The 25,138-nt window shown below is 54.4% G+C and overlaps 6 protein-coding genes and 1 pseudogene across 7 annotated transcripts; all 7 read left to right on the top strand.

The window, feature by feature from the left end:
- The first annotated feature begins 2,461 nt into the window (after nt 1-2,461).
- Nucleotides 2,462-3,374, top strand: LOC144950813 (histone H1 pseudogene; annotated as a pseudogene).
- Nucleotides 3,375-4,458: 1,084 nt separating this feature from the next.
- On the top strand, nt 4,459-8,572 carry LOC144950827 (histone H2A-like). Its single transcript, XM_078880945.1, has 2 exons — nt 4,459-4,480; nt 8,190-8,572. Exons 1-2 carry the CDS (start codon nt 4,459-4,461, stop codon nt 8,570-8,572), a joined length of 405 nt encoding a protein of 134 aa, XP_078737071.1.
- Nucleotides 5,649-6,050, top strand: LOC144950837 (histone H2B type 3-B). The gene has a single exon (XM_078880958.1). It carries the CDS (start codon nt 5,649-5,651, stop codon nt 6,048-6,050), a length of 402 nt encoding a protein of 133 aa, XP_078737084.1.
- On the top strand, nt 6,891-7,301 carry LOC144950819 (histone H3). The gene has a single exon (XM_078880934.1). It carries the CDS (start codon nt 6,891-6,893, stop codon nt 7,299-7,301), a length of 411 nt encoding a protein of 136 aa, XP_078737060.1.
- An 11,124-nt stretch (nt 8,573-19,696) lies between the features above and the next one.
- Nucleotides 19,697-23,275, top strand: LOC144950776 (histone H2B type 1-L-like). 2 transcript variants are annotated; one of them, XM_078880873.1, is made up of 2 exons: nt 19,697-20,166; nt 22,931-23,275. In XM_078880873.1, exons 1-2 carry the CDS (start codon nt 19,894-19,896, stop codon nt 23,273-23,275), a joined length of 618 nt encoding a protein of 205 aa, XP_078736999.1. In that variant the 5' UTR covers nt 19,697-19,893. The 2 variants fall into 2 exon arrangements, with proteins under 2 accessions (XP_078736999.1, XP_078736990.1); XM_078880864.1 differs by lacking the exon at nt 22,931-23,275 and having other exon boundaries at nt 19,697-20,600.
- LOC144950796 (histone H4) lies at nt 21,601-22,307 on the top strand. The gene has a single exon (XM_078880899.1). It carries the CDS (start codon nt 21,685-21,687, stop codon nt 21,994-21,996), a length of 312 nt encoding a protein of 103 aa, XP_078737025.1. The 5' UTR covers nt 21,601-21,684; the 3' UTR covers nt 21,997-22,307.
- An 840-nt stretch (nt 23,276-24,115) lies between the features above and the next one.
- Nucleotides 24,116-24,526, top strand: LOC144950791 (histone H3). Its single transcript, XM_078880885.1, has one exon. It carries the CDS (start codon nt 24,116-24,118, stop codon nt 24,524-24,526), a length of 411 nt encoding a protein of 136 aa, XP_078737011.1.
- The last annotated feature ends 612 nt before the right edge of the window (nt 24,527-25,138 follow it).

Here is a 25,138-nt window from a genome sequence, read left to right as displayed (position 1 = left end):
GGCACGCCGCTGCCCCGACTCTGCCTCTAGTCGGGCTACCCTCCCAGATAACCCTCCCACCGTGGCGCGTAGGTCCCCCATTTCGGATCGGATGGTCTCAACGGAGGATTGCACCTGGGTTACCTGGCCGGCTATATCTCCCATGCCGGTCTGTAACCCAGCTACCCAACCCGGGGTTGTCTCGCGGGACACTGGAGGTTCTCTTTCCCGGCCCCTTACCGTACTCGCGAGCTCCTGTTCCTCCTCCTCGTCTTCCGAGAGCAGGCTCGCAATGGCGCGCTCTCGTCCCAGCCCCCGGAGCTGCGCGCGTTCGCTGTGAATTCTTTCACACTTACGTGCGCGCTCGACAAGGGTGTTAAAGGGAAGACGTGGGCAGCTCATGTCTGGCTGCCACCACGCCGTGCGAGACAGGTACCGCTGGATTTTCTCGGCAGCCAGTTCCTCAATAACCTCAGTTGCGTACCCCGGGCGTGCGATCTTTGTTAACTCGCGCACATCCTCGGCGTAATCACGGAGATCTTCGCCAGGTTGGCGACGGCGCGCCTCTAAGGCCGATTTTGCTTCCTCCTCGTCCCGTGTGCCAAAACGCTGATCGAGTCGGCGCATCAGCTCCTCTAGCTGTGTCTGTGCGCTCGCGGGTAACGCTTCTACAAAATCGGCTGCCCGCCCATCAAGATTCATATTAAGTTGACGTACTGCCTGCGCGTCCGTCCATCCATTAATTTCCTTGGCCCCTAAGAGATTGCGGGCGAATGCCTTCCACGAAGGGGCCCCCCGGCCGGTAAATATCAGTCTTATTTTAGCGTGAGGTAACGCGGGGGTCCGTACCGCTTCCGACACCAATTTGTGGGGGTCGCTAGCCCCCGAGATCCCTCCCTCGATAATACTAACGGCCGGACTAACATCATCAATCGCCCCCCCGCTGCTAAGCGAACCGCCGCTAGGCTCCTCACCCAGGGTGTGGGAGCCGTCACCCGAGGATTCCCCTCCACCGCGGGTCCGCGTAGCAGGCATGGATAACCACGCACGCGCACACCCACACACAGCTCTGCACGGCACTCACCCAACCCTGACCACTCACGTTAGGATCGCGCACCTGTGTTACACACGTCGTGAACGTGCGCGCACACACGCATACAGCTCCACACGCGATACCCACTCCTGCGCCGCTCTGCGCCGCGCTGGCCGCCCACGTTACGATCGCGCACCTTGGGCACGCCGATTACGCACGCCGAGAGCTTACGCAAGTAACGAGCGCACGCAAGCGGGGCACACGCCGACACGACGACTCGTCCCCTCCCCCACTCGCGCGTGCACGTCAACACAAATATCGTACAAGGACGATTCTCCTCTCACACGGCTGCGTAGTCACGCCAGCACACCAAAAGTGCTCTCCTCGGGCGTTAACGCACACACCTCCGTACCCGCACAATCGTACAGAGACCACGGCCTTTATGCGTACAACGACCACACACTCGCGAATGCAGTGCACGCTAATACCACGTTCCAAAAACACCCAACAACACGGTTTTGTTACTACGCTCGAGATTTTATTAGCCCTTGCTAACCAACCGAGCCACCCGTGTGTGTGTGCGGGACAGCAAGGCGCTTCTAACCCACACTCTGGTGCCGTGTAGCCCTATTCTATGCTGCGCTCTCTGCTAAACCGCTTTCCTACTCGTCCTTACCCCGAACTAACCCTCTCCTACGGATCCTACCCTCCGCTCTGAGGTGTTGTAAGGCGCGCAACACGATACCGTCTGTAGTCCTTGGTGACCTTGCGGCGCTCAGATCGTCCTGCAGACAATCTAGCGGCTCGCCCGATGACTCCTTCGTCGCTGACCCCGTGTCCAAACTCCAGAAGAAGAGAGTTCCCTACTGCCCCTGCGTTTTCTTTTAAACTATTCACATCAAAGGCTAGGAGCCCCCGTCCCGACCGCCTTGGTCTCTCGACCAATCCTGAGCCTAGGATTTCCCGCTCTTTTGCGATCCCGCCGGCCTTTGAACTTTCGACCAATCAGTCGTCCCGGGTCCTGATCCCAGCTATCTGCCTTGCTGACCCGTGTTTGTGTTTGTATGCGTTTCTAACTGCGGGGCTCTCTGAGCTCGCCGTGGTCGTGCGATCTCAAATCCGCCCACGGCGCCGCAGTGTTACTTGGCCTGGGAAGGGTCCTGTCCAATTCCCTGGCCCTGAGAAACCGTGGGGTAACCCCCCTAGGGGGCCCTCGGGTGAAAACTCAGGGTAGGTGACCCGACCACGAGGCCCTACGTGGGTGCGGGTGCGTGTTTATGTGGGGGGGGTGATGGGGGGCAGTGCGGCGGTGGAAGCCGGGCGGCTCCCTGGCTCGGCCGAGCGGCCCCGTCGCTGTGGCACCACATAACGTACATTAAAGAAGTGATCTTCGTGATAATGTATCAACTATATGCATGTAAGTATGAACGTTACGGGAGTAATCGAGCCCAAAGGCAGGCGTGATAAACACAGTGAGTATGGTGGCAACTTCCTCACTAGATCTGAGTGCTGGATGATCTCAGCGACGTCCGCATTCAGTACGCCGCTTCTATAATAACCTCGGGCCTGGAGGACGCTCGGTTTGAATCCGTGAGAGCGCTGATTTCGATTTCAAAGAGGCGAGGCGATAAAAGCGACGTTTTGAGATGGCGGAAACTGCTCCTGCTCAACCACCAGCTGCGGCTACTTCAGCGCCTAAAAGCCCCAAGAAGAAGCGCGCCGCTCCAAAGTCCAAGAAGGTCGGCCCCAGCGTGTCCGAGCTCATCCTCAAGGCTCTGGCCAGCAGCAAGGAGAGGAACGGCGTGTCTCTTCCTGCGCTCAAAAAGTCGCTTGCTGCCGGAGGATACGACGTGGAGAAGAACAATGCCCGCGTGAAGTTGGCCATCAAGAAGCTCGTGGCCAAAGACGCCGTGGCGCAAGTGAAGGGCAGCGGTGCATCTGGCTCTTTCAAACTCAACAAGGAAAAGGCTGCCGCAAAGGCGAAGCCCAAGTCGTCAACATCAAAGCCCGCAGCTAAAAAGCCCGCGGCAGCCAAGAAGGTGAAGAAGCCCGCGGCAGCCAAGAAGACCGCGCCCAAGAAGTCTCCCAAGAAAGCAAAGAAGCCCGCGGCTGCCAAGTCGGCCAAGAGCCCCAAAAAGGTGAAGTCGGCTGTTAAGCCCAAGAAGGTGGCGAAGAGCCCAGCCAAGCCCAAGGCTGCGAAGCCCAAGGTCGCTAAGCCCAAGACCGTCAAGGCCAAGGCCGCCAAACCCAAGGTGGCCAAGCCCAAGAAGGCCGCGGCCAAGCCCAAGAAGACTGCGCCAAAGAAGTGAATCCGATCGGACGATGCTCGATTCACTCCACCTCAACGGCTCTTTTCAGAGCCACCCACTTAGTTAAAAAAAGTGAACCAGGTGCTGCTGCGCTTCAATTAGTTCATCGTTAACACATGGCAGTGTATTACGTTGCTGTTGAATGCGTGCCATATTCTGTAAGTCAAACCCATTTACGGCGTGGCGATGGTTGCTCGCCTTGACTCGGCCCTGATCAAGGAGCTCGACGCTTGGTGCAGTTCAATCGTGAGGATTTGTGTAGATTGGATAAGTTTCGTACATTCGCCAAATTAACTGTATAACATTTTACCCACTCGATGTGTTTTAAGCATTGATGTGATGGGAGTAATCGAGCCCGAAAGCAGTAATCATAAACACAGGCGGGGCGGGTGGCAGCTCCCTCACTCGAACTGGGTGCAGAGTAATGTCAGCGACGTCAGCATTCTCGCTGGCGATTCTAATCTAAATCCAGATTCAAATCGATGCATTCTTGACGAACCTCCAATTTTGATTATGTGTTGCACCTCTTCATTCCGTCATCATGTTACTGGTGCCAAATATGGAATTTAGTCTAAAAATGTATTGATTCCAGACAGCTTTACTCAATTTGCCTTCATTCGCTCGTTCTCGCCTTTTCACTTTGTTTTTGTTTTGTAAACATTGCGGTGCACCATCTAAACTTCTCTATTAAAATAAATGTCTTTCTTACTTTGGGAGAACTAGTTGGTGACGTTCACTCAACTATTGTGTTGGAAGCCGTTTAGCTTCACACGATTATAAAGTTAGTTCATCTTGTTCACTTGAAAACAAGACCTTACACCGATTATTCACTCCACGTGCAATCTTGCAACAGATTGCGTTCCTCTCGCGTTCGCTGCGGGTGTGCCAATATCATTACAGAGTGCTTCGAAGAAGGGTCATTGCCCAAAACGTCGCATATTGTACATGTCACGGAAGTATTTTTGACGACGGTGGAGGGTTTTCTTCGTCACAGAGGTTAAATGTCGAAGGTTTAAGGCGGAGCCATCGCGGAGGGCAGGGGTGGTCGGTGACGTCACCACGCTTCGGATATAAAGGTGGCTGCTGCTGCAAGCTGAGCGCGCATGTCTCTCGCGTGCTTTGTCAGAAGTAGTCGCAATGTCTGGACGCGGTAAAGGCGGTAAGGGGCTCGGCAAGGGAGGCGCAAAACGCCATCGCAAGGTGCTGCGCGACAACATCCAGGGCATCACCAAGCCCGCCATCCGCCGCCTCGCTCGCCGCGGCGGTGTGAAGCGCATCTCGGGCCTCATCTACGAGGAGACCCGCGGCGTCCTGAAGGTCTTCCTTGAGAACGTCATCCGCGACGCCGTCACCTACACGGAGCACGCCAAGCGCAAGACCGTCACCGCCATGGACGTGGTCTACGCCCTCAAGCGCCAGGGCCGCACTCTCTACGGCTTCGGAGGCTGAGCGCCCATCTCTCGCACATTAAGCCAACCCAAAGGCTCTTTTCAGAGCCACCCACCTCTTCGAAACTGCTTGCGCCAGTGTTGCCAAACACTTTCTAAATGGAGCACATGTCCTGGGTTATTGCGCGCCAATTCCTCGTGAGCGTGGTGGACGTTTGCTTGTTGAGTTGGCGAATCTTCATCTGCTTCCACATGAATGAAAGAAATCATGATATTCACGACACGTCACATTTAACAAGGCGTAATTCTTGAACGCATTAATACAGTACCCATTTCTGGTATTTTTGCGTGAATAATTTCCAGCTGCAGCCGATTCCGATATTACGTAGAGCATTTGGCGCCACAATCTTACAGCACACTCGTCCTAATTGACGTAGCGTGCCGGAACGCTAATCTCCACCTGTACAGCACAACAGCGAAGTTATTTTTCTCCACCGAGCGCTTGTATTTATCCAAATTGCGTTCATAAAACGCCCGTGTGCCGTATTAGACGAGTTGTGAAACAATCCTTCGTAAGAAACAAAAACACCCACACTCAAAACACAATATACTGTATTGGGTTTTCTAGACATCCTTTTTAAAACAAAATCAATGGCCATGGCTGCAATTCACTAATATACATGTTTGGACATTACATTGTGTTATATTCACAAGTCATTTTTGCAGTAAAAACTATATTAAAGTGAACATCGCGTCCGCGTTTCTCATTGGAGGCTGATGGAGAGGGATGGTACTAAAAGAGCCACTCAGCAGCGCCGCGCACTACGATCCTCTGATTTGCATCTCGCCTCCTATAAAAGGAGCTCAACGCGCGACCGACATCCACATTCGCTTCCCGTCTGTTGTGAACTGACCCGAAGCTGCCTACGACGCGTCGACATGCCCGATCCTCCCGCATCAAAGAGCGCTGGGCCGGCTAAGGTTCCTGCTCCCAAGAAGGGCTCCAAGAAGGCTGTGACCAAGGCTACGCGCAAGGATGGCAAGAAGCGACGCCACCGCAGGAAGGAGAGCTACGCCATTTACATCTACAAGGTGATGAAGCAGGTGCACCCCGATACCGGCATCTCGTCCAAGGCAATGAGCATCATGAACTCGTTCGTCAACGACATCTTTGAGCGCATCGCTTCCGAGGCGTCCCGCCTGGCGCACTACAACAAACGCTCCACCATCACCTCTCGGGAGATCCAGACCGCAGTGCGACTGCTGCTCCCCGGCGAGCTGGCCAAGCACGCCGTGTCGGAGGGCACCAAGGCCGTCACCAAGTACACAAGCTCCAAGTGAAGCCTCGACTCCACCATTAATTACAAAGGCTCTTTTCAGAGCCACCCACCTCTCCGAACCTGCTATTACCAGTCCTAGCAGGAGTACAAAACGAAACTTCCAACAAAGTCCCGGTTCACGCGGGGACATTGTTCGCTCATTGAAATGGAGAGATCGATCGCATTTTGACCTGTTTCAACGTGAATAAAAGCGATAACAATATTCATGGCACATCATATTCACCAGCAGGCATTTATTGGACTTGTTTGTCCATTGATTTCATCTGCAGCCCATTCAGATATTACATTGGATATTTGGCGCCAAAACCTTGCAATGCAATATATTTAATTCGTGGTTGTATTTTCGGGCAGGAACTAACATTTTGCACGTGTACATATATGTAAAAGTAAGCGCCTAGCATGGATGACTCGTGCAGTATAATTGATGATCATCATCTCAATGCCAAGAGAATAGATATCTATCCCTGTGATCACCTCTTTCCGACATTTTTACGTATTACTGTTTCCAATGAAGTGCAGTTTCTTCACACTTTATTTAGATCATGCAGAGCACTGTAAAGTCGTTTTCGGAAAGGTGTTTGCTTGAGAAAATAACATCCGTTAAAGACATCGACGGCGCTCAAACGGTACTACTGCATCGTGATACGGCATTCTGAAATGATCCAAACTGAACATTTTGTTGATTAAGAAGAGTTGACGACTCGAGATCATTGCACGCTGCCAACCAATCAGCACGCTCCCCGTCTTCGCACGTCACGACTCCGCTGACCAGTGAGCGCGCGCTCTGGGCTACATAAGCCGCCTTCTCCCCGCTTGTGAGAATCTTTGCCCACACCAAGCCATGGCTCGCACCAAGCAGACCGCTCGCAAGTCCACGGGCGGCAAGGCCCCACGCAAGCAACTCGCCACCAAGGCGGCCCGAAAGAGCGCTCCGGCCACGGGCGGCGTCAAGAAGCCTCACCGCTACAGGCCCGGCACCGTCGCTCTGCGCGAGATCCGCCGCTACCAGAAGTCCACCGAGCTGCTCATCCGCAAACTGCCCTTCCAGCGCCTCGTCAGGGAGATCGCGCAGGACTTCAAGACCGACCTGCGCTTCCAGAGCTCCGCTGTCATGGCTCTGCAGGAGGCCAGCGAAGCGTACCTTGTCGCGCTCTTCGAGGACACCAACCTGTGCGCCATCCACGCCAAGCGCGTCACCATCATGCCCAAGGACATTCAGCTCGCCCGCCGCATTCGTGGCGAGCGCGCTTGAACGCCCAGCTCGGCCCTCAAAGCACAACACAAAGGCTCTTTTCAGAGCCACCACTTACGCATGAAAAAGCTTCCATGTGTGTCCTTCAAAGTTCGGGTGCCGGAAACCTTCGTTTGCTGGTCACGGCTCTCACGAGTCGTCAGGCGTAAGCGACAATGAAGTTCATTTTATATACCCCGCCGCTCATTTTTCAACATCACACGTTGGTGTTGTATATAAGCGTTGTGAAACCATGTTTACATAATCTACAACAAAAGGGTTATTTGGGTGAAATATATTAACTATTAAACCCAAAGATATTGGTTGATGTTGTTTCAATCCCGAGCTGATAAGAAGTTCACATTTTGCAAACTAAGAGACTGAATTATTCACGCACATATATTTTTAGGCATTGCCCGAACAGGCGGTTAAAGGAATATATATACACCGTATAGGCACGTGGGCGATCAATCACGAGCTCAAGGCTATCACAATGATTTCTTATAACCAATGAGGTCCCTCAAAATGATGATTATAATCAATAATACATTGATATTTGCGGAATCCGCTTATAAGTTTGACTTGCCAGCACGTGCCCATAAATTAACTCAATAATGCTTAAAACTTGAACCTATTAAGTACGTGTATCGCATTGTTTAATTCCTAAGATACGTGTCCGCATAAAAATATATATGGATAAAAATAATTAAAGTCAACATCGAATCCTCGCGTCCCGGCTTTTCATTGGTGGCTCAAGGAGAGGGCGGGACTCGACCGAGAGGAGCCAATCAGCAGCGGCGCGCTCTACGATCCTCGTCTCCGCTATAAAAGACGCTCCGGTGGTGCGTGTTAACGTCACAAATCGTTCGTACTTTGTCTCTATTGCTTTTTGCATCCTAGGTCCCTTAGCAATGTCTGGACGAGGCAAGACCGGTGGCAAATCTCGCGCCAAGGCAAAGTCCCGCTCGTCCCGCGCCGGCTTGCAGTTCCCCGTGGGTCGCGTTCACAGGCTGCTCCGCAAGGGCAATTACGCCCAGCGGGTCGGCGCTGGAGCACCCGTCTACCTGGCCGCCGTGCTCGAGTACCTTTCTGCCGAGATCCTCGAGCTGGCTGGCAATGCCGCCCGCGACAACAAGAAGACGAGGATCATCCCCCGACACCTGCAGCTCGCCGTGCGAAACGACGAGGAGCTCAACAAGCTCATGGGCGGCGTGACTATCGCCCAGGGCGGTGTGCTGCCCAACATCCAGGCCGTGCTGCTGCCCAAGAAGACCTCTCAGGCAAAGAAGTGAACGCGCCGCCGCCTCTACCACCACAACAACGGCTCTTTTCAGAGCCACCCACTTGCTTGCAAAGAGCTCGGACAGTCGTACACAGGGGTTTTGTTATTAATAAGGACACGGTCGTCGAGTTGCCCTCGTGCCAAATTGCTCGCAATTAAACAAATGCTCTGCTCATTCCAGTTACCCTTTATTATGTCTAATTTAGGAACGGTATTTGAGCAGCATTCCAACATTGCATCAATCATGGAACATGGTTTAGAATAAATTGGGATGCCTATTGGAAGAAAGTATCGTGTTTTTTAAAGAATAAAACTCGCTCTTTTTGAGCGGTCAGATTACATATGAAGAGGAGTCGGAGAATGGTTCAAGCACTTTAAGGGATCTGCGAGCCACCCTCACGCACCACGCAAACACATCTCCGCTCTCACGACAACACGCACCAATCACACGCGCGGGAAAGAGCTGGACGGGGGTGTCAGGGGTTAAAGGGCAGTGACGTCACCCGGAGCAGGCGTGCTGGACGCGGATGTGTATTGGGAGCGGAGATTGAGGAGTTAAAAGGGGCTGTGGGACGTGTGCCCGGGGTTGGTCTTGGAACGAGTATTGCTGTGCGTTGGTGAAAACAGGACCCTGCGGGGTGGGCTGGTAGGAACGAATAACCAAAGAATATAAACATAATGTATTATTACACTTGTTTAGCCAGGAAAGCCCCACTGAGACTAAAGGTTTTTGTAGGGTCCTGCCAAGTGTTTGCAGTAGGGGGCGATGTTGCTACACTGAATCGGACGATACGAAGGGAGAGTGTGAGGCCTAGGTCTAGGCTTTAGGCCTAGCTGTAGGCTTTAGGGCGCCGTGAGTTAATTTTTAATTTACCTGTTTTTATAATTTATGTAAAAGCTTTAAATTTAAATGTTTCTATTTAAAAGCATCAGGGAATGTAACATTGTTAAACATAACTCCCTTGCACACACGCAGGGGAACAATACGAAGGGAGAGTTTGAGGCGTTCGAGGCTTGAGGCCTAGCTGTAGGCTTTAGGCCGCCGAGAGTTAATTTTTAATTTAAATGTTTTTATTATTCATGTAAAAGCTTTAAATTTAAATGTTTATATTTAAAAGCATCAGGGAATGTAACATTGTTAAACATTAACTCCCTTGCACACACGCAGGGGTACGATACGAAGTCAGACTTTGAGGCCCAGTTCTAGGCTTTAGGCCTAGCTGTAGGCTTTAGGGCGCTGTGAGTTTTTTTATTTAATTTCAAAGTTTTAATTAAAAGCTATCTCAGGGAATTATAAGGGAATGTTACACGTGTTTAGCCAGGAAAACCTCATTAATGTAAATGTTTTAATTAAAAGCTATCTTAGGGAATTATAAGGGAATGTTACACTTGTTTAGCCAGGAAAGTATCACAGAGTCTAAAGGTTTTTGTAGGGTCATGCCAAGTGTTTGCAACAGGGTGGCGATGTTGCTACACGGACGGACGGACGGACGATATAATCTATTGTAGGCTGGTCCACTTCGTTGCTACCAGTATAAAGAAGTGCATAAACCATTCTACGACTCCTCTTCACATGCGCGTGGAATGAATGATTCTTGCATTCGTTCTAGATTTGAAGCTTTCGTGACTGCAATGATTCATACTCTTAGGTTTTTTTCGGTAAAGTCACGTAGGTAAAACAATAATAATACATAATTTAAATAATATAAATAATAATTTAAATAATAAATCAGGGGGGGGCAGAGGGGGGGGGGCTTATCTGAATGTGGTTGCCGGGGAGTGGCGTGGGGTGTCGGGGCTAAAAGGGAACAAATGAGCACATCAGCTCAGGGTTGTGGCCAGTGTTAGCTGATAGTAAGCATAAAAGTACTGGTAAACGCTGGGGATGTCAACACTCGGTAAAGTATAATATTACCTGTCAAATAAGATGGTACAAATATGTGTCGTTAAATATTTTTACATGGTTAATAACATCTTTCCAATGATTACTCATTCGTGTTACTTAGTGCAGTAAATACGTGTTACTTATTGCAGTAAAAACAACTCATCGCATGAACCATCCTGCGCTCCTAGAATATCAACTCTGTCGGTGCATTAAACGTAAGATTATATATGTTCTTTAAACATTCGACTGCGGAGTCACTTGAGTTGAATTTGAGTGGTGATAATTGTGCACCGTGCCTCTGTGGGGGTCGCTAGCCCCCGAGATCCCTCCCTCGATAATACTAACGGCCGGACTAACATCATCAATCGCCCCCCCGCTGCTAAGCGAACCGCCGCTAGGCTCCTCACCCAGGGTGTGGGAGCCGTCACCCGAGGGTTCCCCTCCACCGCGGGTCCGCGTAGCAGGCATGGATAACCACGCACGCGCACACCCACACACAGCTCTGCACGGCACTCACCCAACCCTGACCACTCACGTTAGGATCGCGCACCTGTGTTACACACGTCGTGAACGTGCGCGCACACACGCATACAGCTCCACACGCGATACCCACTCCTGCGCCGCTCTGCGCCGCGCTGGCCGCCCACGTTACGATCGCGCACCTTGGGCACGCCGATTACGCACGCCGAGAGCTTACGCAAGTAACGAGCGCACGCAAGCGGGGCACACGCCGACACGACGACTCGTCCCCTCCCCCACTCGCGCGTGCACGTCAACACAAATATCGTACAAGGACGATTCTCCTCTCACACGGCTGCGTAGTCACGCCAACACACCAAAAGTGCTCTCCCCGGGCGTTAACGCACACACCTCCGTACCCGCACAATCGTACAGAGACCGCGGCCTTTATGCGTACAACGACCACACACTCGCGAATGCAGTGCACGCTAATACCACGTTCCAAAAACACCCAACAACACGGTTTTGTTACTACGCTCGAGATTTTATTAGCCCTTGCTAACCAACCGAGCCACCCGTGTGTGTGTGCGGGACAGCAAGGCGCTTCTAACCCACACTCTGGTGCCGTGTAGCCCTATTCTATGCTTCGCTCTCTGCTAAACCGCTTTCCTACTCGTCCTTACCCCGAACTAACCCTCTCCTACGCATCCTACCCTCCGCTCTGAGGTGTTGTAAGGCGCGCAACACGATACCGTCTGTAGTCCTTGGTGACCTTGCGGCGCTCAGATCGTCCTGCAGACAATCTAGCGGCTCGCCCGATGACTCCTTCGTCGCTGACCCCGTGTCCAAACTCCAGAAGAAGAGAGTTCCCTACTGCCCCTGCGTTTTCTTTTAAACTATTCACATCAAAGGCTAGGCGCCCCCGTCCCGACCGCCTTGGTCTCTCGACCAATCCTGAGCCTAGGATTTCCCGCTCTTTTGCGATCCCGCCGGCCTTTGAACTTTCGACCAATCAGTCGTCCCGGGTCCTGATCCCAGCTATCTGCCTTGCTGACCCGTGTTTGTGTTTGTATGCGTTTCTAACTGCGGGGCTCTCTGAGCTCGCCGTGGTCGTGCGATCTCAAATCCGCCCACGGCGCCGCAGTGTTACTTGGCCTGGGAAGGGTCCTGTCCAATTCCCTGGCCCTGAGAAACCGTGGGGTAACCCCCCTAGGGGGCCCTCGGGTGAAAACTCAGGGTAGGTGACCCGACCACGAGGCCCTACGTGGGTGCGGGTGCGTGTTTATGTGGGGGGGGTGATGGGGGGCAGTGCGGCGGTGGAAGCCGGGCGGCTCCCTGGCTCGGCCGAGCGGCCCCGTCGCTGTGGCACCACATAGCCCCCCGGGGTGCCAGTCCCCGTCCCGGGTTGACTGGAGCACCTCGCCTGGGTTGCCCCCACGAGGTATCGCCGCGGGGTCCGCGGGATTCGCCCGGCCCTTGTGGCTGGCCTCGGGGGTGGCGGCTCCGTCTCCTGGGGCTCCGGCGGTGGTCTCCTCCTCCATTCCAACGGCTCCCCTCGGTCTCCGGCACCTGCGGGCTGGGGGACAAACTCAGAGGCGGTGGGGTTTAAGGGTCGCCGTCCTCGTCGCCCCCGGCCCCGCCCGGGGCCCCTCGGAGCCCGGGGCTCCGTGGGGCCCATATACTGCGCGAGGCCCCCGGGCACGGGGGGTGGGGGGACCCCGGGGTTTCGGGGTACTGGGACGGCGGGGCTCCCCCCCTCGGGGGCTGCTCGCCACGGCTTCAGTCGGCGGATGTTGACCACCATCTCCCGGCCCCTCTCTCCTCCCTGAATCAGCACCGTCCATGGTGAGATCTGCCGTCTCACAATCCAGGGTCCTCGCCAGTAGGTGGTCAGCTTCCCCACCTGTCCGGCACCGACGCGGGGAGTGTACAGCCACACCTCGGAGCCCGCAGTGTAGAAGGGGGGCTCCATACGGGGTCGGGCGCCGTGCTCTTGCCGCTGGTGCGCGGCCTCTCCGTGCGGGTAGGCTCGGCCCCTGGCCCCTCGCAGGGTCTCCAGCAGGTGCTCCACGGGGTGGCTCCCTCCCTCCCGTTGCGGCGGAGGGACACCGAACAGCAGATCTGCGGGCAGGCGAGACTCGCGACCAAACATCATTAGGAACGGGGTCTGTCCTGTAGATGTGTGAACGGCGGTGGTGTAGGCGAACAGGGCATAGGGGAGGTGTTCGTCCCAGTCCTGTTGATTCGCGGCCGCCATGCGTTTAAGCTTCCCGGCCAGAGTCTGGTTCATCCTCTCTACCATCCCGTTCGCCTGGGGGTGATATGCCGTGGTTCGGTCCTTCTGGATCCCGAACTCTCGGCACAGCGCCTGGAATAGTTCGGCCTCGAATTCACTACCCTGGTCGGTAATGACTCGTTCGGGGATCCCGCACTTAAGTACGTAGTTTTCCACGAAGGCCCGGGCCACTACGAGGGCTGTTTTATCCGGGATAGCCACCGCCACGGGGTAGCGGGTGAAGTACTCCACCGCTACAAGAATATATCGGTTGCCCCGGTGGGATCGTGGAAAGGGCCCTTGCAGGTCGATTCCGACCAACTGATTCGTCCGACTGACTCGGAACGGCCTCAGGGGTACCTGGTACCTCGCCGGCTTTTGCCCACACTGCTGACAGGCCCGGCAGCCCTGCACCCAGGCGGCCACATCTTGCGCCAATTTAGGCCAGAGATACTGGCGACGCAGAGTCTCCCGGGTGCGCCGTTCCCCATCATGGCCCCCGAGCGGGTGGTCGTGTACCAGTCGTAGCAGCTGGGGTCGCACCTGGGCAGGAACACAGATGCACCCCGGCTGGCCGGCCTCGGTTAACTCCCGTACCACTCCGTTCTGTACACACAACCGGGCATACAAACCGCTCCAGGGTCCTGGTAGGGCGCTCTTTTCCTCCCGCAGTGCCGCCTCCACTGCCGCCAGATCCGGATCTCGCTGCTGGGTCTGTCTCAGCTGCTCGTCGTTTAGGCCCGGGAAGGCACCGCCGACGTCCTCCTGGATCCGTCCGATCGGGTCCCGAGCCGCGGGTCCCGCGCTTGCCGGGCGGTCGACGGGATCCTCAGTGCCACCTGCGAGGGTCTCTGTGGCGCACACTGCACTCTCTCTCGGGGGGGGGAGTTTAGTTCCCGCGCGCTCCTTGGGTTCTGCTGCCTGGCGGCAGCGTCCCCCCGTGAAGCACGGGCAGGCGTCTCCCTCCCTCGTCTCAGCGCGCACCGCGGGCCGTCTTGACAAGGCGTCCGCGTTCGCGTGTGTCCGCCCCACTCGGTACTCGATCTGCAGGTTGTACTCCTGCAGCTGCGCCAGCCATCGAGCCATCTGCCCCCGCGGTTCCTTGAATGTAAGGAGGAACTGCAGTGCATAATGATCGGTGCGCACACGACATTTCCTGCCGTACAAGTACGGTCGGAACTGTTTACACGCGAAAATTACAGCATACAGTTCCTGACGGGTTACACAATAGTTCAGTTCGGCCCCGCTCAGGGTCCGACTGGCGTACGCGATGACCCGCTCCGTCCCACCCTGCACTTGCGACAGCACCGCGCCCAGCCCACTGCTGCAGGCGTCAGTGTCCAAAATAAAATCGGTGGTGAAATCTGGGAAAGCCAAGGTGGGGGTGTGGGTGAGGTGGTCTTTGAGTGTGGTGAAAGCCGTCTGGCAGGCCTCCGACCACTGATAGGGGTTCTTAGGGGAGGTGAGTTGGGTGAGGGGGCGTGCAATCTCACTGAATCCCTTTACAAATCGACGGTAATAAGTGGCGAGTCCCAAGAATGACCTGATCTCCGTCAGGTTCCTCGGCCGCGGCCAATCCACTACGGCACGCACCTTCTCGGGATCGGTGCTCACCCCTGCCTCGCTGACTCGGTGTCCGAGGTACCCCACCTCGCGTTGCGCAATGTAACACTTACGTGGCTTGAGCTTGAGATGGGCTGCTCGCAGTCGCTGGAATACTTCCCGCAGCCTGGACCAGTGTTCGGACAGCGACCTACTGAACACTATTACGTCGTCCAGGTAAATCAGGCACTGTTCCCACTGCAAGCCCCGCATCACCAACTCCATCAACCGCTGGAACGTCGCGGGCGCGTTAGTGAGTCCGAACGGCAACACTCGAAACTCAAACAGGCCCATCGGGGTGGTGAATGCTGTTTTTGGCCGATCCTCCTCCGTCATCTCCACCTGCCAGTAACCGGACGCCAGATCGAGGGTGGAAAAATACCGCGCTCCTGCGAGACTGTCGAAGGTGTCGTCGATGCGTGGGATGGGAAAAGCGTCGCCGAGGGTGACTGCGTTCAATTTTCGGTAATCAACGCAGAACCGAGTCGATCCGTCCTTTTTCGTTACCAGTACCACCGGGGCAGACCAAGGGCTCGCGGAGGGCTGGATTATGTTATCGCGTAGCATATCCGTGACTGCCTCTTTGATCTGGGTCCGTTCAGGCGCGCCCACTCGGTATGCGGGGAGTTTGATGGGTCGGGCTGCACCTGTGTCAATTTGGTGCTTGACCAGGTCGGTCCGGCCCACGTCCGAATCGTGCTCACTGAACACGTCGGCGTACTCCCGCAATAACCCGCGCAGCTGATCGGCCTCCCCCTTAGGTAAGGCTGCCCAAGGCACATGTAGCGCATCCTGCAGGGGAACAATCTCGGCTCGGGGGGTCGGGCCGACTCGCCAGGCCAGATCCTGGCTGTCCTCGGGGCGGCCAGGGTCCTCCGCCCAGAGTGCGAACACCGAGTCGTTCGAGTGGCGAGCGTGCAGGGGGTGTACGGTGGCTACCGGGGTGCGTCGTCGTATCATTGCCGGGGTACTGTGTGGGTTAAACACACGTATAAACAGCCGGCCCCCATCTGCGTTTACCAGTGTGGCTGACCCTACCACCCCGTATCGCGATGCCAACTCCGGGTGAGGAGTCAGCATTACCTCGCCCGATGGTCGGTGGGTTGGGTCGGTGGAGAGGGTTGCCACTGGCACCAGCATCTCGGCGAGAGGCCCGATGGTGACGGCCGACACCAGCGTAGCGGCCACGGGTGTGAAGCGTGGGCGATTCGGCTCCTGTCCTAGGAACGGAATCCGCTCCCCGCTGCCCTCCACCGTAGCGCATCGTTGCCGGGGCTGTACGTTAAGTCCCAACTTTTCCAGGAGGTCCGTTCCTGCAATGCACTCGTGGCACAACACACTCGAAACGTAGAATTCCTGTGTGCACACCTGGTTTCCTAGACGGACCTCGAGGGAGACCTTCCCCAGCAACCCCATCCCGGCTCCGCTTGCCGTGTGCAGCGCGCGATCCGGGGCCTGCAGGCAGCCCACGTCCACCCCGAGCATGCTGCAGTGCGCGGCGCTCATGAGAGAGGCCACGGCGCCCGTGTCCAACAGGATCCGGGTGCGCTGCCCGTTCACCTGGCCTTCCACCAGCGACGTGGCTCCCGTTATCCCTGCCACCAGCTCCCGCAGCCAATCGCCCGAGGTCCATGCGCCCTTGGGTGTTGTCGTTGTAACCTGTTTATGGATCACTCGCTCGCCATTATTATTACAGCTGGTTTGGGTCGGGTCTACGTCGATTTCATCCCCTGGTGGTCCCCTCTCTAGGGGGGGCTTAGTGTTTGACCTATGCATCGGCCTCGCACGGGCGCGCTGAGGGCAGTCCCTCATGAGATGCCCTCGACGGTCGCACACATAACACGTCCTGGGAGGAGTGGCGGCTCTGTGGCGAACTTTCTGCCCACTCCCTCCTCCCCCCGTGCGCTGTTGCTCATACTCTGCTTCTAGTCGGGCTATCCTCCCAGTTAATCCTCCTACCTCGGCCTGGACCGTCTCTACCATTGTCTCCAGCGCAGTCATGTGTGCCCGTACTTGGGTTACCTTGTTGTCTACTTGGGTTACCCTGTCACCTACCTGGGTTACCCTGTCACCTACCTGGGTTACCTGGCCGGAGACATCCTTTATACCCGTTTGTATACCGGCAACCCATCCCGGGGTTGTCTCGCGGGACACTGGAGGTTCTCTTTCCCGGCCCCTTACCGTCCTCGCGAGCTCCTGTTCCTCCTCCTCGTCTTCCGAGAGCAGGCTCGCAATGGCGCGCTCTCGTCCCAGCCCCCGGAGCTGCGCGCGTTCGCTGTGAATTCTTTCCCACTTACGTGCGCGCTCGACAAGGGTGTTAAAGGGAAGACGTGGGCAGCTCATGTCTGGCTGCCACCACGCCGTGCGAGACAGGTACCGCTGGATTTTCTCGGCAGCCAGTTCCTCAATAACCTCAGTTGCGTACCCCGGGCGTGCGATCTTTGTTAACTCGCGCACATCCTCGGCGTAATCACGGAGATCTTCGCCAGGTTGGCGACGGCGCGCCTCTAAGGCCGATTTTGCTTCCTCCTCGTCACGCGTGCCAAAACGCTGATCGAGTCGGCGCATCAGCTCCTCTAGCTGTGTCTGTGCGCTCGCGGGTAACGCTTCTACAAAATCGGCTGCCCGCCCATCAAGATTCATATTAAGTTGGCGTACTGCCTGCGCGTCCGTCCATCCATTAATTTCCTTGGCCCCTAAGAGATTGCGGGCGAATGCCTTCCACGAAGGGGCCCCCCGGCCGGTAAATATCAGTCTTATTTTAGCGTGAGGTAACGCGGGGGTCCGTACCGCTTCCGACACCAATTTGTGGGGGTCGCTAGCCCCCGAGATCCCTCCCTCGATAATACTAACGGCCGGACTAACATCATCAATCGCCCCCCCCGCTGCTAAGCGAACCGCCGCTAGGCTCCTCACCCAGGGTGTGGGAGCCGTCACCCGAGGGTTCCCCTCCACCGCGGGTCCGCGTAGCAGGCATGGATAACCACGCACGCGCACACCCACACACAGCTCTGCACGGCACTCACCCAACCCTGACCACTCACGTTAGGATCGCGCACCTGTGTTACACACGTCGTGAACGTGCGCGCACACACGCATACAGCTCCACACGCGATACCCACTCCTGCGCCGCTCTGCGCCGCGCTGGCCGCCCACGTTACGATCGCGCACCTTGGGCACGCCGATTACGCACGCCGAGAGCTTACGCAAGTAACGAGCGCACGCAAGCGGGGCACACGCCGACACGACGACTCGTCCCCTCCCCCACTCGCGCGTGCACGTCAACACAAATATCGTACAAGGACGATTCTCCTCTCACACGGCTGCGTAGTCACGCCAACACACCAAAAGTGCTCTCCCCGGGCGTTAACGCACACACCTCCGTACCCGCACAATCGTACAGAGACCGCGGCCTTTATGCGTACAACGACCACACACTCGCGAATGCAGTGCACGCTAATACCACGTTCCAAAAACACCCAACAACACGGTTTTGTTACTACGCTCGAGATTTTATTAGCCCTTGCTAACCAACCGAGCCACCCGTGTGTGTGTGCGGGACAGCAAGGCGCTTCTAACCCACACTCTGGTGCCGTGTAGCCCTATTCTATGCTTCGCTCTCTGCTAAACCGCTTTCCTACTCGTCCTTACCCCGAACTAACCCTCTCCTACGCATCCTACCCTCCGCTCTGAGGTGTTGTAAGGCGCGCAACACGATACCGTCTGTAGTCCTTGGTGACCTTGCGGCGCTCAGATCGTCCTGCAGACAATCTAGCGGCTCGCCCGATGACTCCTTCGTCGCTGACCCCGTGTCCAAACTCCAGAAGAAGAGAGTTCCCTACTGCCCCTGCGTTTTCTTTTAAACTATTCACATCAAAGGCTAGGCGCCCCCGTCCCGACCGCCTTGGTCTCTCGACCAATCCTGAGCCTAGGATTTCCCGCTCTTTTGCGATCCCGCCGGCCTTTGAACTTTCGACCAATCAGTCGTCCCGGGTCCTGATCCCAGCTATCTGCCTTGCTGACCCGTGTTTGTGTTTGTATGCGTTTCTAACTGCGGGGCTCTCTGAGCTCGCCGTGGTCGTGCGATCTCAAATCCGCCCACGGCGCCGCAGTGTTACTTGGCCTGGGAAGGGTCCTGTCCAATTCCCTGGCCCTGAGAAACCGTGGGGTAACCCCCCTAGGGGGCCCTCGGGTGAAAACTCAGGGTAGGTGACCCGACCACGAGGCCCTACGTGGGTGCGGGTGCGTGTTTATGTGGGGGGGGTGATGGGGGGCAGTGCGGCGGTGGAAGCCGGGCGGCTCCCTGGCTCGGCCGAGCGGCCCCGTCGCTGTGGCACCACACCTCGATCTTGTTCAAGGCGCGCGACCCTTCTGCAGTGCGTGAGCTACTCACCTCTTGCCACGTAACATGTTAAACTTTCTATTTAATGTCGGTTAATTTTGAGTAATTTTCTTCAGTTTGTTGTCCATCTGAAAATCCATATATTTATTAATTTCAAAGTTCGATTCAAACGTCCAGTTAAAAGTTCGGTGACAAGGGACGGTTGGCATGGCGCGCAGTCCTCACCATAGCGCGAGAGGAGGAATCGCGAGCGCGCGAGGCAAAACTTAAATAGAAAATATTTCGTTGGAATTAAATACGAGTAGTCTGTTGAAGCATCTTGTCTTGCAAAACATTCGAGTGTGTTTTAAATAGTGTTCATCATTAACACTTTTGAAAAACGACAATCATCATATCTCGCCCTGACCGAACAATGTCTCCCAAATGTTGGTTGTTCACTTGTTTTGAATTATAATTTATATCGTGAGCATTGTCGTATATTGCATAAGTAACGTACATTAAAGAAGTGATCTTCGTGATAATGTATCAACTATATGCATGTAAGTATGAACGTTACGGGAGTAATCGAGCCCAAAGGCAGGCGTGATAAACACAGTGAGTATGGTGGCAACTTCCTCACTAGATCTGAGTGCTGGATGATCTCAGCGACGTCCGCATTCAGTACGCCGCTTCTATAATAACCTCGGGCCTGGAGGACGCTCGGTTTGAATCCGTGAGAGCGCTGATTTCGATTTCAAAGAGGCGAGGCGATAAAAGCGACGTTTTGAGATGGCGGAAACTGCTCCTGCTCAACCACCAGCTGCGGCTACTTCAGCGCCTAAAAGCCCCAAGAAGAAGCGCGCCGCTCCAAAGTCCAAGAAGGTCGGCCCCAGCGTGTCCGAGCTCATCCTCAAGGCTCTGGCCAGCAGCAAGGAGAGGAACGGCGTGTCTCTTCCTGCGCTCAAAAAGTCGCTTGCTGCCGGAGGATACGACGTGGAGAAGAACAATGCCCGCGTGAAGTTGGCCATCAAGAAGCTCGTGGCCAAAGACGCCGTGGCGCAAGTGAAGGGCAACGGTGCATCTGGCTCTTTCAAACTCAACAAGGAAAAGGCTGCCGCAAAGGCGAAGCCCAAGTCGTCAACATCAAAGCCCGCAGCTAAAAAGCCCGCGGCAGCCAAGAAGGTGAAGAAGCCCGCGGCAGCCAAGAAGACCGCGCCCAAGAAGTCTCCCAAGAAAGCAAAGAAGCCCGCGGCTGCCAAGAGCCCCAAAAAGGTGAAGTCGGCTGTTAAGCCCAAGAAGGTGGCGAAGAGCCCAGCCAAGCCCAAGGCTGCGAAGCCCAAGGTCGCTAAGCCCAAGACCGTCAAGGCCAAGGCCGCCAAACCCAAGGTGGCCAAGCCCAAGAAGGCCGCGGCCAAGCCCAAGAAGACTGCGCCAAAGAAGTGAATCCGATCGGACGATGCTCGATTCACTCCACCTCAACGGCTCTTTTCAGAGCCACCCACTTAGTTAAAAAAAGTGAACCAGGTGCTGCTGCGCTTCAATTAGTTCATCGTTAACACATGGCAGTGTATTACGTTGCTGTTGAATGCGTGCCATATTCTGTAAGTCAAACCCATTTACGGCGTGGCGATGGTTGCTCGCCTTGACTCGGCCCTGATCAAGGAGCTCGACGCTTGGTGCAGTTCAATCGTGAGGATTTGTGTAGATTGGATAAGTTTCGTACATTCGCCAAATTAACTGTATAACATTTTACCCACTCGATGTGTTTTAAGCATTGATGTGATGGGAGTAATCGAGCCCGAAAGCAGTAATCATAAACACAGGCGGGGCGGGTGGCAGCTCCCTCACTCGAACTGGGTGCAGAGTAATGTCAGCGACGTCAGCATTCTCGCTGGCGATTCTAATCTAAATCCAGATTCAAATCGATGCATTCTTGACGAACCTCCAATTTTGATTATGTGTTGCACCTCTTCATTCCGTCATCATGTTACTGGTGCCAAATATGGAATTTAGTCTAAAAATGTATTGATTCCAGACAGCTTTACTCAATTTGCCTTCATTCGCTCGTTCTCGCCTTTTCACTTTGTTTTTGTTTTGTAAACATTGCGGTGCACCATCTAAACTTCTCTATTAAAATAAATGTCTTTCTTACTTTGGGAGAACTAGTTGGTGACGTTCACTCAACTATTGTGTTGGAAGCCGTTTAGCTTCACACGATTATAAAGTTAGTTCATCTTGTTCACTTGAAAACAAGACCTTACACCGATTATTCACTCCACGTGCAATCTTGCAACAGATTGCGTTCCTCTCGCGTTCGCTGCGGGTGTGCCAATATCATTACAGAGTGCTTCGAAGAAGGGTCATTGCCCAAAACGTCGCATATTGTACATGTCACGGAAGTATTTTTGACGACGGTGGAGGGTTTTCTTCGTCACAGAGGTTAAATGTCGAAGGTTTAAGGCGGAGCCATCGCGGAGGGCAGGGGTGGTCGGTGACGTCACCACGCTTCGGATATAAAGGTGGCTGCTGCTGCAAGCTGAGCGCGCATGTCTCTCGCGTGCTTTGTCAGAAGTAGTCGCAATGTCTGGACGCGGTAAAGGCGGTAAGGGGCTCGGCAAGGGAGGCGCAAAACGCCATCGCAAGGTGCTGCGCGACAACATCCAGGGCATCACCAAGCCCGCCATCCGCCGCCTCGCTCGCCGCGGCGGTGTGAAGCGCATCTCGGGCCTCATCTACGAGGAGACCCGCGGCGTCCTGAAGGTCTTCCTTGAGAACGTCATCCGCGACGCCGTCACCTACACGGAGCACGCCAAGCGCAAGACCGTCACCGCCATGGACGTGGTCTACGCCCTCAAGCGCCAGGGCCGCACTCTCTACGGCTTCGGAGGCTGAGCGCCCATCTCTCGCACATTAAGCCAACCCAAAGGCTCTTTTCAGAGCCACCCACCTCTTCGAAACTGCTTGCGCCAGTGTTGCCAAACACTTTCTAAATGGAGCACATGTCCTGGGTTATTGCGCGCCAATTCCTCGTGAGCGTGGTGGACGTTTGCTTGTTGAGTTGGCGAATCTTCATCTGCTTCCACATGAATGAAAGAAATCATGATATTCACGACACGTCACATTTAACAAGGCGTAATTCTTGAACGCATTAATACAGTACCCATTTCTGGTATTTTTGCGTGAATAATTTCCAGCTGCAGCCGATTCCGATATTACGTAGAGCATTTGGCGCCACAATCTTACAGCACACTCGTCCTAATTGACGTAGCGTGCCGGAACGCTAATCTCCACCTGTACAGCACAACAGCGAAGTTATTTTTCTCCACCGAGCGCTTGTATTTATCCAAATTGCGTTCATAAAACGCCCGTGTGCCGTATTAGACGAGTTGTGAAACAATCCTTCGTAAGAAACAAAAAAACCCACACTCAAAACACAATATACTGTATTGGGTTTTCTAGTCATCCTTTTTAAAAAAAATCAATGGCCATGGCTGCAATTCACTAATATACATGTTTGGACATTACATTGTGTTATATTCACAAGTCATTTTTGCAGTAAAAACTATATTAAAGTGAACATCGCGTCCGCGTTTCTCATTGGAGGCTGATGGAGAGGGATGGTACTAAAAGAGCCACTCAGCAGCGCCGCGCACTACGATCCTCTGATTTGCATCTCGCCTCCTATAAAAGGAGCTCAACGCGCGACCGACATCCACATTCGCTTCCCGTCTGTTGTGAACTGACCCGAAGCTGCCTACGACGCGTCGACATGCCCGATCCTCCCGCATCAAAGAGCGCTGGGCCGGCTAAGGTTCCTGCTCCCAAGAAGGGCTCCAAGAAGGCTGTGACCAAGGCTACGCGCAAGGATGGCAAGAAGCGACGCCACCGCAGGAAGGAGAGCTACGCCATTTACATCTACAAGGTGATGAAGCAGGTGCACCCCGATACCGGCATCTCGTCCAAGGCAATGAGCATCATGAACTCGTTCGTCAACGACATCTTTGAGCGCATCGCGTCCGAGGCGTCCCGCCTGGCGCACTACAACAAACGCTCCACCATCACCTCTCGGGAGATCCAGACCGCAGTGCGACTGCTGCTCCCCGGCGAGCTGGCCAAGCACGCCGTGTCGGAGGGCACCAAGGCCGTCACCAAGTACACAAGCTCCAAGTGAAGCCTCGACTCCACCATTAATTACAAAGGCTCTTTTCAGAGCCACCCACCTCTCCGAACCTGCTATTACCAGTCCTAGCAGGAGTACAAAACGAAACTTCCAACAAAGTCCCGGTTCACGCGGGGACATTGTTCGCTCATTGAAATGGAGAGATCGATCGCATTTTGACCTGTTTCAACGTGAATAAAAGCGATAACAATATTCATGGCACATCATATTCACCAGCAGGCATTTATTGGACTTGTTTGTCCATTGATTTCATCTGCAGCCCATTCAGATATTACATTGGATATTTGGCGCCAAAACCTTGCAATGCAATATATTTAATTCGTGGTTGTATTTTCGGGCAGGAACTAACATTTTGCACGTGTACATATATGTAAAAGTAAGCGCCTAGCATGGATGACTCGTGCAGTATAATTGATGATCATCATCTCAATGCCAAGAGAATAGATATCTATCCCTGTGATCACCTCTTTCCGACATTTTTACGTATTACTGTTTCCAATGAAGTGCAGTTTCTTCACACTTTATTTAGATCATGCAGAGCACTGTAAAGTCGTTTTCGGAAAGGTGTTTGCTTGAGAAAATAACATCCGTTAAAGACATCGACGGCGCTCAAACGGTACTACTGCATCGTGATACGGCATTCTGAAATGATCCAAACTGAACATTTTGTTGATTAAGAAGAGTTGACGACTCGAGATCATTGCACGCTGCCAACCAATCAGCACGCTCCCCGTCTTCGCACGTCACGACTCCGCTGACCAGTGAGCGCGCGCTCTGGGCTACATAAGCCGCCTTCTCCCCGCTTGTGAGAATCTTTGCCCACACCAAGCCATGGCTCGCACCAAGCAGACCGCTCGCAAGTCCACGGGCGGCAAGGCCCCACGCAAGCAACTCGCCACCAAGGCGGCCCGAAAGAGCGCTCCGGCCACGGGCGGCGTCAAGAAGCCTCACCGCTACAGGCCCGGCACCGTCGCTCTGCGCGAGATCCGCCGCTACCAGAAGTCCACCGAGCTGCTCATCCGCAAACTGCCCTTCCAGCGCCTCGTCAGGGAGATCGCGCAGGACTTCAAGACCGACCTGCGCTTCCAGAGCTCCGCTGTCATGGCTCTGCAGGAGGCCAGCGAAGCGTACCTTGTCGCGCTCTTCGAGGACACCAACCTGTGCGCCATCCACGCCAAGCGCGTCACCATCATGCCCAAGGACATTCAGCTCGCCCGCCGCATTCGTGGCGAGCGCGCTTGAACGCCCAGCTCGGCCCTCAAAGCACAACACAAAGGCTCTTTTCAGAGCCACCACTTACGCATGAAAAAGCTTCCATGTGTGTCCTTCAAAGTTCGGGTGCCGGAAACCTTCGTTTGCTGGTCACGGCTCTCACGAGTCGTCATGCGTAAGCGACAATGAAGTTCATTTTATATACCCCGCCGCTCATTTTTCAACATCACACGTTGGTGTTGTATATAAGCGTTGTGAAACCATGTTTACATAATCTACAACAAAAGGGTTATTTTGGTGAAATATATTAACTATTAAACCCAAAGATATTGGTTGATGTTGTTTCAATCCCGAGCTGATAAGAAGTTCACATTTTGCAAACTAAGAGACTGAATTATTCACGCACATATATTTTTAGGCATTGCCCGAACAGGCGGTTAAAGGAATATATATACACCGTATAGGCACGTGGGCGATCAATCACGAGCTCAAGGCTATCACAATGATTTCTTATAACCAATGAGGTCCCTCAAAATGATGATTATAATCAATAATACATTGATATTTGCGGAATCCGCTTATAAGTTTGACTTGCCAGCACGTGCCCATAAATTAACTCAATAATGCTTAAAACGTGAACCT

The sequence above is a fragment of the Lampetra fluviatilis genome, chromosome 3 (genome assembly GCF_964198595.1).
Source record: "Lampetra fluviatilis chromosome 3, kcLamFluv1.1, whole genome shotgun sequence".
Lineage (NCBI taxonomy): Eukaryota > Metazoa > Chordata > Hyperoartia > Petromyzontiformes > Petromyzontidae > Lampetra > Lampetra fluviatilis.
This window is presented reverse-complemented; position numbering and strand designations above follow the sequence as displayed.

Coding starts and splice junctions, on each gene's coding strand:
- LOC144950776 (XM_078880864.1), top strand. CDS start 19,894: ATGGCGGAAACTGCTCCTGCTCAACCACCAGCTGCGGCTACTTCAGCG.
- LOC144950796 (XM_078880899.1), top strand. CDS start 21,685: ATGTCTGGACGCGGTAAAGGCGGTAAGGGGCTCGGCAAGGGAGGCGCA.
- LOC144950791 (XM_078880885.1), top strand. CDS start 24,116: ATGGCTCGCACCAAGCAGACCGCTCGCAAGTCCACGGGCGGCAAGGCC.
- LOC144950819 (XM_078880934.1), top strand. CDS start 6,891: ATGGCTCGCACCAAGCAGACCGCTCGCAAGTCCACGGGCGGCAAGGCC.
- LOC144950827 (XM_078880945.1), top strand. CDS start 4,459: ATGTCTGGACGCGGTAAAGGCG. Junction 4,481..8,189: donor GTCTGGACGCGGTAAAGGCG/GTAAGGGGCTCG, acceptor TAGGTCCCTTAG/CAATGTCTGGACGAGGCAAG.
- LOC144950837 (XM_078880958.1), top strand. CDS start 5,649: ATGCCCGATCCTCCCGCATCAAAGAGCGCTGGGCCGGCTAAGGTTCCT.